This window comes from Halichoerus grypus, chromosome 1, assembly GCF_964656455.1.
Source record: "Halichoerus grypus chromosome 1, mHalGry1.hap1.1, whole genome shotgun sequence".
NCBI lineage: Eukaryota > Metazoa > Chordata > Mammalia > Carnivora > Phocidae > Halichoerus > Halichoerus grypus.
The window spans coordinates 78984769-78996458 of NC_135712.1; the positions used below are offsets into that span (position 1 = coordinate 78984769).

Consider the following 11690-nt stretch of genomic DNA (forward strand, 5'->3'; position numbering starts at 1 on the left):
GTTTAGTCAGCTACTTATAATCCTTATGTGGCACAGTTCTAAGATTAAATTTTTTGGAACCTGGTATATATTTAAATTCATATCAGAGCACACTTCAGAATTTGTAGAAAGTGAATGACTGATTTTTGATATCTACCTTGGATTGACAATGCATATAAATCCTATATTTGATAAGGGACTTCGATCAAGAATATATAAAGAACTCATACATTTTAGTAATCAAGAGAAAACCCAATTTAAAAGGCAAAGGAACTGATAGACCTTACACCAAAGAATATATAGTAGTCCCCTTTATCTGCGGCTTCAGTCAGTTTCCATGGTTTCACTTGCCTACACTCAGCTGAAGTCCAGAGCAAATGATTCACCTTCTGACATAATCATCATCAGGTCATTGGTAAGTAACCTAGCATCACAGTGCCTATGTCACACTTCACTTTGTCTCATCACATAGGCATTTTACCATCTCACATCACAAGAAGGGGGAGTACAGTCCAATAAGATATTCTGAGAGAGACCACAGTTGCATAATTTCTATTACACTATATTGTTAAAATTGTTTTCTTTCATTATTATATTGTTAATGATGTTGTTATTGTTAATCTCTTACTGTGTGCCTGATTTATAAATCAAACTTTTTCGTAGGTATGTGTGTATAGGAAAAAGATGGCATATATATATTTATATACTGTTTGATACTATCCAGGGCTTCAGGCATTTGCTGGGGTCTTAGAACACATACCCTGTGGATAAGGGGGGACTACTATACAAAAGGCCCATAAAGACATGAAAACATGCTCATCAACATCATTAGCCATAGAGAAATGCAAATCAAAACCATGATGAGATACCACTTTATGCATACTAGGATAGCTCTTAGCAAAAAGACAACATATTGGCAAGAATGTGGAGAAATTGGAACCCTTACACTTCACTGGTTGGAATGTAAAATGGTACAGACATTTTGAAAATAGTTTGGCAGGTCATCTAAAAATTAAACATAGAGTTACCAGATAACCCAGTAATTCCAATCCTAGGTGTATACTCACAAGAAACGAAAAAATAGGTCTATTCAAAACATGTTAAAAAATGTTCGTTAGCAGTATTAGTCATAGTAGTCAAAACGTGGAAACAACCCAACTATCCATCAACCTATGAATGAACGAGTAAAATGTGGTATATCCCTTTGCCATATTATTTGTAGTGGAGAGTAATGACATGAAGTAATGACATACTACAACATGGATGAACCTTGAAAGCATGCTAAGTGAAAGAAACCAATCACAAAAGACAATGTATTAATCCATTTATATGAAATGTGCAGAATAGGCAGATCTGTAGAGACAGAAAGTAGAGATTCATGATTGCCTACCGCTGGGAGAACTGGAAGGCGTGATGGGCATGGGGTTTCTTTTTGGGATGATGAGAGTGTTCTAAAATTAGATTTTGGTGACAATATATGAATTATAACTCCTGTTTCTCTGAATCAGTGGGAAGCCATGTCCTCCTTTTAAGATTGTGATTCTGGATGAGGCAGATTCTATGACCTCAGCTGCTCAGGCAGCTTTACGACGTACCATGGAGAAGGAGTCTAAAACCACACGATTCTGTCTCATCTGTAACTATGTCAGTCGGTATGTATATTGCCCTGAAGATAGATGGTAGGCAGCCTTGTTTTGATAACTCCAGTTAGGGAGAGAAAAAATGTAAATGTTTCAAGGCTACAGTAATTTCTCCTCCATCAAGTCTTGATTTGTTCTTGATAAAAATGAGTTCTTTGGGGGAAAATCTTTAGATACTGACTTTTTTTTTCCCCGATATTTTACAGAATAATTGAACCTCTGACGTCTAGATGTTCTAAATTCCGATTCAAACCACTGTCAGATAAAATTCAACAGCAGCGATTACTAGACATTGCTGATAAAGAACATGTCAGAATTAGCAATGAGGTAATTACTAATTATTACAATATTGTTATTACGAATTCCTTTGGTGATTCATAAGAGGTCCCAAAAGCATCAGATGTGGTGCTTTAATTTCTGATGCCTTCAGGCAAAGTTAAGCTAAAAGAGCAACATTTGGAATGTCTAGGAATTACAGGTTCAGCCTTCTTGTTACTATTATAAGTTTATTATCAATATTTCAGAGAGCCAGAACTGGGGCAGATTTCATACACATGATGCAAATTCTCTGATAACAAATCTCTGCATAAGATTTTAGTGTCCTAGCTAATATTTCACTTGAGGAGTGAATTTTGTGATGAAATTTTGGTGATGAAAGAGGGTATGTAGGCCTTACTCATTTTAACAGAATTTAACCGTAATTGAATCGTCTTTATGTATTCAAGAAAATAGGATTAGAAATACGGAACATTTCTTTGTCTCTGCAAATTTCTTTCAAAGACAAGAGATCTCTAGCCTTCCACTGGACTGATGCTATCTCCATGAATTTTGTCATTCCCTTAAAACCGAAAATAAGTTTTATTTTTCTCCAACTAACTCTCGGCTAAAACAGCATTTTTTCACTTTTCTTTATTAAAGTCAAAGTCTTAATTGGCCATCGTAGGTTAAAAAAATTTTTTTCTCTTTTCAGGGAATAGCTTGTCTTGTTAAAGTGTCAGAAGGAGATTTAAGAAAAGCCATTACATTTCTTCAAAGTGCTACCCGATTAACAGGTGGAAAGATCACAGAGAAGGTGATCACAGACATTGCTGGGGTAAGAACATGAGATAATTTTAAAAATTTTGGTTGGGCTTGGGGCTCCTGGAAAATTTTCATCTAACAAATGTATTCAGAATGCTTATTATGTGCTGGTTTAATCCATTCAGGCAGCTTTAACAAAATACTGTAAGCTGAGTGGCTTATAAACAAATTTCACAGTTCAGGAGGCTGGGCAGTCCAAGATCAAGATACCTGTATTGAGTATCTGGTGAGGACCAACTTCTTAGTACATAGACTCCTAGTTCATGGACTCAGCTGCATCCTTTCTGGCAAAAAGACCTTTTATAAGGGCACTAATCCCTTTCATGGGGATTCTGCTCTCATACCTAATCAACTTCCCAAAGTTCTCACCCTCTTAGTATCACAGTAGGGATTTTTAACATGAAACCTGAGGGACACAGTCTATAGCATGTGCCAAGTACTATGCTAGAAACAGTGTTACACGGAAATAACCTGAAGCATCACAACACTTCAGTGATACGGCAGTTGAGAGATTTAACAGATATCCCTGTTCTTACAAATCTGACAAAGGGTCATATATAAAGGGGCAATATCCCACTTGGAGAAATCATTTGTCAGGGTTCATCTCTACTAGTATAACTACTACTTTTAAGACTTAGCTCGTAAGATATTTTTCATACCGTTATGAAATTGATAGCATTAGTCCCCTTTAATTTTCTGGGTATTATAAGCTTTCTGAAAGCAATCTCATTAGTGGCATCTTTACTAGGAAAGGGGGCATCTCCCTTTAAATTCCCTTTAAGCTAGTTGATAGATGTTAGCCACTGCTGAGGAACAGTTAGAACCACTTGGGTCTGAGCCACTGGGGAGAATTTTTAGCTGCTCACCCACTGAGCAGTTCAGCTGTTCTTGTCCCATCGTGGGCCCAAGCCTGAAACTATCAGAAGCAAAGAAAATTTTGTGTATTTCAGGGGCATTAAAAATTTTTTTAAAAGCAAAATGCATTGCTATTACCTAATCAGGGTTAGGTTATGGTTACCTGAAAAACTTATTTCAGTAGTTTTCTGGAGCTCCATGATAGGAGCATGAGGTTCTTCCCAAGTTCTTCCTTTGCCTTCCCAAACTTTAGGTAATACCAGCTGGGACAATTGATGGAATATTTGCTGCGTGTCAGAGTGGCTCTTTTGATAAACTAGAAGCTGTGGTAAAAGTAAGTCACTTTACAGGTAACTTTGGGGAAGGAAAAAATTATAATGATCCTACTAAATTCAACTTTCTGTTGCAGGACTTAATTGATGAGGGCCATGCAGCAACTCAGCTTGTAAATCAATTTCATGATGTGGTCGTAGAAAATGATAACCTTTCTGATAAACAGAAATCCATTATCACAGAAAAACTTGCTGTAAGTAGGCACTTCACATTTCAGCAAAATGTGTTAAATACAACTCTACGGCAAATTTTCCTAACTTTTAGTTTTCTTACAGGAAGTAGATAAATGCTTAGCAGATGGTGCTGATGAACATCTACAACTCATCAGCCTCTGTGCGACGGTGATGCAGCAGTTAACTCAGAATTGCTGAAAGGATCATTTTTCTAAGATACAATTTTGTAAGCTACTCAAGTTTTTTAAGTATGATCTGATAAAAATAAAATGACCAAAGCACCTTTAAAGTGAATATACAATTTATTTAACATTCAAACTTCATTAAGACATGTGCAATATGGCAATTTTACTGGGGATTTAACCCTACCTAGGATATGATTGCTTGCTGGGGCTTAGCAACAGGGTCCAGTTCACACTTAGCACTAATTAAATACTTTATTGAATAAATACAATACCAAACAAAATGCATTCAAATGCTTTCTAAAAAAAAAAAAAAAAATCAATTTTAAAGGCCTTTCTATTCAGGCTAATGACAAACACAATAAAGGTAGATATGCTAGTTTAACATAATTGGCTGATTTTATACAGCACTTATATCTTTTAGTCCACAAGTATATTATTAAATGATAGAGAACATCTAATACAACCATTTCTACAGAACTAGGAAATAAATTTCTAAGAAAGAAAGATTTTACAGACCCCATCTTTTATACCCAACCCCAACAGTCTAACTCTAAAGAGGATAAAGCCAATGCCTTTCCTCACAAGAGCTCACGACTAAAGTCGCTTTGCTATCAAAATCTGTATTTCTGATCCGTTATGAGCATTGAGACAAGATTCAAATATTCCCAAAGAAAGAAGCACAATGCACGTTGTGATCGCCTATTCAGCAACAGCGAGCACTGCATTCAAAACTATCTCATCCCAGGAATTAAATAAGGTCAGCCACATTCATTGGCATTTCCTCCACTGTAGTATTGTAGAAAGTCTCAATGTCACGAAGAATCCTCTTGTCTTCTTCAGTAACAAAGTTTATAGCCACACCTTTCCTCCCAAATCGACCCCCTCTGCCAATTCTGTGTAAGAAAAAGAAATCAGAGCAATTAGAATGTTACTTCTCAAGTATGAATGAACTACTGAACATGATGATCCACTTGTTAACCATCAGCTGCTGTTTACTTAATAGGGTTATAGTTCGTGCTTCTAATTGGAGCGCACTAGCTGCTAATCAATATCTAGAGAAAAAAATCTTCCTTTGCAGTTAGTGCCAAAAGGATTCAAGGCTTGTCTGGCTGCAAAATGAGATTTTATCAGGTGTCTTGAGCATTACTTTTAAAGCAGATGACAGTATTGTGTTTGGGGTAATGAAATTAAAGCCCATACCAAAGTGGGCCAGCCAAGAGCAGATGTCAGCCTGGGACAGATGTAAACACCAGGGATAAAACAAAAAGAACAGTTATGTAAATCCATTTCGACGCACCTCTGGAACTGTAAACTGTAAATACAAATGCTGCAAGGTTAACTATTGTCTAAAACTTACAACTTTTTCCAGTGGGAAAACAAGTATTTGGTATGGTAACCCAAACTTATCACTGCTTTTTTGCTCAGTTTCACACGTTGTAACTCAAAATTAACTCAAACGTGTTTACCTCCAGAACAGCTTTCTACCTTCCTGATAGAAACCAGACAACACAAACCGCCTAAAAGACTAACATACAAAAATGCCTTGGCTGGAACAACTTAAAAATATCAAATAATCATGACAAAAGAAAAACAAATATAAATACCGACTCGCTCTTTATTCAAACAGTGTGCTGTTTCGCTTATGATTCCACGTCCTAAATTACGTCAACGCCGTTTCTGAGCGCCATCTCGTCATCAACTGCTGCTATCGACTCCTGTATTTTTTAAAAAGTCTTTTTTTACATCATATAACAAAGTACAGTTCAATTTACTTAGGGATAAAGCCACTATAACTAAACCAGGGTCTGCTCAAATTGCTACCAGACAACACCAAGAAAATCCCAACTACAGAGGAATCACCAAGAAAGCACATGGACACAAGAACTTCACTAAAAACTCAAAAGTAAGCTAAGACCAACAGATCTAAACCACCTGATCTGTATGTAGTAAGTCCACAATTTGGGCAACATTTACAACTGTTTTCCCACTGTAGATGACCAATCTTCCCAAGTACAATTTTAGTTACATCTTACCAAGTTACTAAGTCTTTTTGCTTTCCTGATACGAAGTTACCTTTCAAACAAAATCCGTAGAAAAGCCACACATGAATTCATTTTACCAATACAGTAACAGCCAAAATGCCACCTACTCACCTGTGAATATAGTTTTCACGATTGGTAGGTAGATCATAGTTTATAACCAATGACACTTGTTGCACATCAATCCCACGAGCCTGAAACACAATGGTATGGTGTTCAAATTCTAATTTAAAAAACTAGACAACTATTAATGTAGGCCACAAAATAGTAGTGAACTATGGTAAGTGGTATAGCCCACTGTGGAGTGTGGTCTTGTCTTTACTCTCCCAAAGAGCCCAAGCTGGTAAAGGTTATCAAAAAACCTTCCCCCCAAAACAAACTTTTGGTAGATTAAAAAGAACAGTGGGAGACTTACCAACAAGTCAGTAGTGATCAAAACACGGCTTGACCCTGATCGGAATTCCCTCATGATAACATCTCTTTCCTTCTGGTCCATGTCACCATGCTGCAAATTAACAAACCTTAATTCAAGAATCACCAGTCAAATTAACTATTTAATTTTATTGACATGTATGAGACCAAGCGTCCCTGGCTGCTACAGGGGTATAGCAGACAGGTATAGTTAAGAAACAACTTTATTTTGAGCAGGGGGAACGACAACACAGCACTTAACAGCTATATTGTAGTCTAAATCCTGCTTTAATGAAAATACAATTATCACTACTAGAACACCTCTTACCAGAGCAGAAACTGTGAAGTCCCTGGCATGCATTTTCTCAGTGAGCCAGTCCACCTTGCGCCTTGTATTGAGAAAAATAACAGCCTGAGTAATCGTCAGTGTCTCGTACAAGTCACAAAGTGTATCCAACTTCCATTCCTACAATTTTTCAAAGTTAACAGTTATTAAAATCTAGTTTCCAACTCATGTTCGTTAGAAATTCATTCTGTTAGGCCTATCCAAGACATATTGCACCAAATCTTAAGACAAAGGACACTGGACATTAAGAAAGAGGTCCACCCCAGTCTTCACAATCTAGTGCAGTTACTTTTCTTCTTGTGTGTACTCTGCTAGCATTATTACAAAAACTAAGGCAATCCTAGTTTCTGCAATTTTAGCACAGTGCTTATACAAGAAGGCTAAAAAATGAACATCTTAATGTTAAGTAATTAGACAAATTACCTCTCTTTCAACATTAATATAAAACTGTTTGATTCCTTCAAGGGTCAATTCTTCCTTTTTCACCAAAATTCGAATTGGATCTCTCATGAATTTTTTGGTCACTTCCAACACATCAGTTGGCATTGTGGCAGAAAGCAACACAACCTTAAAAAGACAATGATTATATGGTCACACAAACAGCACAACTTTCACAACACTCAAACTGAGACCTAGTGTCTTTGCCTCACTACAAAATCGTGTATAGTTACGCACCAATTGCTTTAAGCAGGGGGATGGACAAATCCATCAGTACACCTACATTAAACCTAAGCCCCAACCTACTACAGGACAGCGAGTAAAATTAAAGCTCACCTGAATACTTGTATTTAATTTTTGGAAAATCTCATAGATTTGATCCTTAAACCCTCGGCTCAACATTTCATCTGCTTCATCCAAAACAAACATTTTGATCCATTTTGGAGCTGACAAAGAAAGCCATACATACTATCAGCTCTAGATGCGCAGGGATACTATTTAAGTAACAAAAAATTATACTCTCATTGGACAGCAATACTTACAAAGGTATCTTCTGTTTAACATATCAAATACTCTCCCTGGTGTACCAACAACAATGTGTGGTGCTTCAGCCTGCAGTTTTTGCATTTCATTCCGAACATTGGTTCCACCAATGCAGGCATGACAAGTTGCTCCCATATAGTCTCCAAGTGCCAGAATTACCTTTTGGATCTAAAAGCCAAAACCCTTAATTATTATCCAGTAGAATACAGGCTCTGTGCCTAAACTTCCAAAGCATATGGCAGATATCTGGTCTGCAAAGAGCTTCTATGCATGCACAATACTTAACTATTTCCAAGCTTAAAATGCAGACTGATCTAACTGCTTCATGATAAAATGCCCTTAACATGTTTTCCTTGTGCCTTGTCAAACTTGGGATCCTGTTGCCCCAGATACCAGCTAGGTTAGTTAAATGATTTTAGTTAAATCATTTCCTACATTGCTTTTCATTGTGTAGGAACGTGTAAATAGTGGAACTCTGCAATTACATCTAGGACAACTTGTTGATACTTTAGTTTTTCCCAAAATACTGGACCTTATGTCCTCTTGACCTTAATAAAACCTAGTTTCATTAGCAAGGTTTTACTTCAAAGCCAATATAGCAGTGAGCTTTGAAAACATAGCATGCAACAGATGCATCACAAACTACTGAGACAGTCAAATGATAACATGTCACTGCAGTTTTCATGTTGCACAACTGCATTCAAACTTAAAAATGGGAACAGATCTAGTCCACCCTGAAAAGCTTTGGTTTCTCAAATCTGTTACACAACCCTGCAAACCGGTACCTGCACACCCAGTTCCTATTTTTAACTTTCAACAAAAACTCCCTGCATGCATGGACAATTAAAAAGGAGGGCTCTTACTGATAGGACCAATTTACACTAAGTTTTAAATTCTTCACAGTTGTGAAACCTGAAACCTATGCAACACGCAAGCAGTTTTTTTGAACTACACTATCAATACCTGTTGAGCCAGTTCTCTGGTGGGGGCCAATACTAGTGCTTGGGTCTCCTTGAACTCAATCTCCAACTGTTGCAGGATGGAAATAGCAAATGTGGCTGTCTTGCCAGTACCTGACTGAGCTTGAGCAATCACATCATACCCTAAAAAAAGTAGGATACATATTTACCGATCCCACATCAAACCGCCACTTCTAGTTCACACCATGTATTCCGTTTGGAACATTAATTATGCCCAAATAATCAAGTGATCAGCAATGAGTATTCTCTTCATTTCAGGTCAGTCCCGAAAGATGATTGCCATCATTTCACTTTAAGGAATACAAACAGGTGCTAGTCCCCCAGAAGTTATTTTCCCTTTTATGGTCCAGGTCTTTCTAAAACAGTTAATTCATTTTTAAAAAGTGCTAACTAGTTCTTTTACCTTTAATACAAGGAATAATAGCTCTCTGTTGAATAGCTGAAGGCTTCTCAAAACCATAAGCATAGATGCCCCGAAGAAGAGACTCCTTTAAATTCATATCGTCAAAGTTATCAACAATCTCATTCCAGTTGCTCTGTAAATTACATATAAGAGAGACTGAATAAATGGGATGAACAAGCTCACCTTTCCAACGTCTCAAAATCAACCACCATTTCTTACCTCGATGACACCATCAGGGTCCATTCCCTCTGGGCCTCCATGTTCTCTGCTGACAAGAATACTGCAGTTAGAGAACATCCCTTTCCCCAGCCATCCTTTACTACACATTAGGGGAGAGCCGTGTTATAGAGCCGGTCTCGTCTGGCCACTCTCCCCTGCACGTGTACACCCCCAAGGCAGTCAAGGAAGCTGAGGGTGCAGGGCACGGAATGTTCGGTGCGCGCCTGCCCAAAGGCCGGCAACAGGGGACGCCCAGGAAAGGCCCCACGGATGCCGGCCCTTCCCCCAGGCCGGAGCGCCAGGCGCTCCCGTCTCGGCGGCAAACCGTCTCGCGAGAGCTCCACGCGCTGAGCTCCGCCCCTTACACTGCGCAAGCCGCGGTGATTGACGCGGGCCGAGGCCTGGCGAGAGCGATGCCAACGGTTCGCAGGGACCCCGTTGCCGGCGCGGTCCCATCCGCCTTGCGGCCTTGGCGAGCGGGCGCCGCTGTCACCCTCCCCCCACCCCACCTAACGTCGAGCACTGCAACTCGCGCCTTCCGCCGCAAATAAAGCTTCGGGCCCCGTTGCACTGTCTCGACTGCTGACTGCGCCACCGCTTTAACTATATCTGCTCCGTACGGGCAGGGGAAGCGGCCGGGATTTCAAAGCGTCTTCGGGAGAAAAAAAAAAGACACCCTCCAACCACTCCGTTTTTGTAGCCTTGCCTCCCCACAATCCAGGCCCTACCCATCATGGAAGCTTCTCGAAGGGCAGAGGGGTGCTAAACCCCAAGGAAAGCCTATGAACCCAGAGCTCCCTGCCTCCACGCCGTCCATTACCATCTCCGCCGGTGCCATATGACCTTCACCACAAAACACCACCGCCGAGAAAGCGCCATACCTGTTATAATCCGCGGAGCCACCAGACATGATCCGAAAAACCACTCAGCGCCCGACTGGAAAGACAGCGGTACCGCGCCACCCGTTTTTTATAGGCTCGCGGCCGGAACCCGTTTTCTGCGGAGGAATTTTCTCGTCGCTCTTTGGTCATCCACCAAATTGTGATCCTGGGGTCCTTAGCTCAGAAAATATCCTAAGCGAGTGGGTGGGAAAATCCAAATTTGGTTACTTCTCGATCTTACAGGACCGCTGGAAAGCCCAGGGCCTTGGGGGAGGGTTGGGACTCTTTGCCTTGCAGCGGAAGAATATTGCAGCAAGCGGTAGCCAAACCGCGCTCCCCGCCCGCCCCGCTCCTACGGGGTTTCCGCGTCCCTGAAGCAGAGGCGGCCGGGGGAGCCGAGCGGGACCGGGAGGCGGAAGCCTGGGGCGGCTGCGTGCTGGGCGGCCGGCCCTTCCCCGCGGGCCAGTTGGGCCGAGCTCACCGTCCGCCGCCGGCGCTCGGGGGCCGCGGTGGAGGCCCGGCCGCGCTCTGCACTGGGGGAGTCAATGGGGTTATTCCGCCGGCTCCCACCGCTGTTTAATTCGACGGTAAAGAGCTGCCTGGCCTTTAGCTGAGCGTTTAACATCTATTCAGATCTTAAAAGTGTGAAACTTCCTGCTAGGGAAAATGTCGGCCACCCAGCATGTCCCAGGAAATCCGGTGCACCGTAGTACGTTGTACCAAGCGAGGAAAAAATGTGTAGTGTCCTTTGCAAATGTCTCTGGCGTAGCCAACTCTGTTCTCATGTTGCCTCTGGTCTTCTCTCGCTCTCTTTTTAAAAAATAATACTAATAATTTTTACGTGTGGGGAATGCCCGATAAAATCGTTGTGAACTTTTGCAAACGGTTAACAGCTAAGGAGTAATTTTCCTTGTAATGCAGGAATTTAAATGGACGCTTCCGGCAGATATAGCTCCATGCCCCTTTGGGACTAGATAGATTGTGATTCTGGTCTATACTGCTCATTTTTTTCCAAAAGCCTTTGAACTTTAATTGCTTAATACCTAATGCATGTTGATTTAATGGAGATTGAGAGCAATATAACCCTTGCTGCTTAAATAAACGGCACGATTCTCCCCAGAGGTTTTCAACTGTAGCTCTGACCCAGGCCTGGGTTAGGCCCGATGCATTTAGTCATTTAACTTT

The 11690-nt window shown here is 40.5% G+C and overlaps 2 protein-coding genes and 4 non-coding genes across 14 annotated transcripts in view; 1 reads left to right on the forward strand and 5 right to left on the reverse strand.

Moving 5' to 3' along the window:
* The window catches only part of RFC4 (replication factor C subunit 4), a 25520-nt gene extending 20948 nt beyond the window's left edge, over positions 1–4572 (forward strand). For all 6 annotated transcript variants that reach the window (XM_036066681.2, XM_036066686.2, XM_036066685.2 and 3 more), the window contains 6 exons: positions 1488–1631; positions 1826–1946; positions 2590–2712; positions 3808–3888; positions 3964–4080; positions 4163–4572. In XM_036066681.2, coding sequence (XP_035922574.1) covers positions 1488–1631; positions 1826–1946; positions 2590–2712; positions 3808–3888; positions 3964–4080; positions 4163–4258 — 682 coding nt within the window. In that variant the 3' untranslated portion in view covers positions 4259–4572. The remainder of the gene's footprint in view (positions 1–1487; positions 1632–1825; positions 1947–2589; positions 2713–3807; positions 3889–3963; positions 4081–4162) is intronic.
* EIF4A2 (eukaryotic translation initiation factor 4A2) lies at positions 4344–10658 on the reverse strand. Of its 4 annotated transcripts, none has more exons than XR_004909089.2 (12): positions 10506–10645; positions 9625–9673; positions 9406–9538; positions 8986–9125; positions 8022–8190; positions 7816–7925; positions 7465–7608; positions 7024–7161; positions 6700–6789; positions 6399–6478; positions 5854–5960; positions 4998–5138 (listed from the first exon to the last, which is right to left on the reverse strand). XR_004909089.2 is itself a non-coding variant. In XM_036066689.2 (11 exons), the coding sequence occupies exons 1-11, from the start codon at positions 10532–10534 to the stop codon at positions 4994–4996; spliced, it is 1224 nt and encodes a 407-aa protein (XP_035922582.1). In that variant the 5' UTR covers positions 10535–10658; the 3' UTR covers positions 4344–4993. The 4 variants fall into 4 exon arrangements, 2 of the variants coding, with proteins under 2 accessions (XP_035922582.1, XP_035922581.1); XR_004909088.2 differs by having other exon boundaries at positions 5850–5960; XM_036066689.2 differs by lacking the exon at positions 5854–5960 and having other exon boundaries at positions 4344–5138; positions 9625–9670; positions 10506–10658.
* LOC118519317 (small nucleolar RNA SNORA4) lies at positions 6534–6673 on the reverse strand. The gene has a single exon (XR_004909101.2). It is a non-coding gene; the product is annotated as a small nucleolar RNA SNORA4 (small nucleolar RNA).
* Positions 6853–6984, reverse strand: LOC118519316 (small nucleolar RNA SNORA63). The gene has a single exon (XR_004909100.1). It is a non-coding gene; the product is annotated as a small nucleolar RNA SNORA63 (small nucleolar RNA).
* Positions 7247–7422, reverse strand: LOC118519319 (small nucleolar RNA SNORA81). Its single transcript, XR_004909102.1, has one exon. It is a non-coding gene; the product is annotated as a small nucleolar RNA SNORA81 (small nucleolar RNA).
* LOC118519315 (small nucleolar RNA SNORD2) lies at positions 9227–9295 on the reverse strand. Its single transcript, XR_004909099.1, has one exon. It is a non-coding gene; the product is annotated as a small nucleolar RNA SNORD2 (small nucleolar RNA).
* Positions 10659–11690: the final 1032 nt, after the last annotated feature.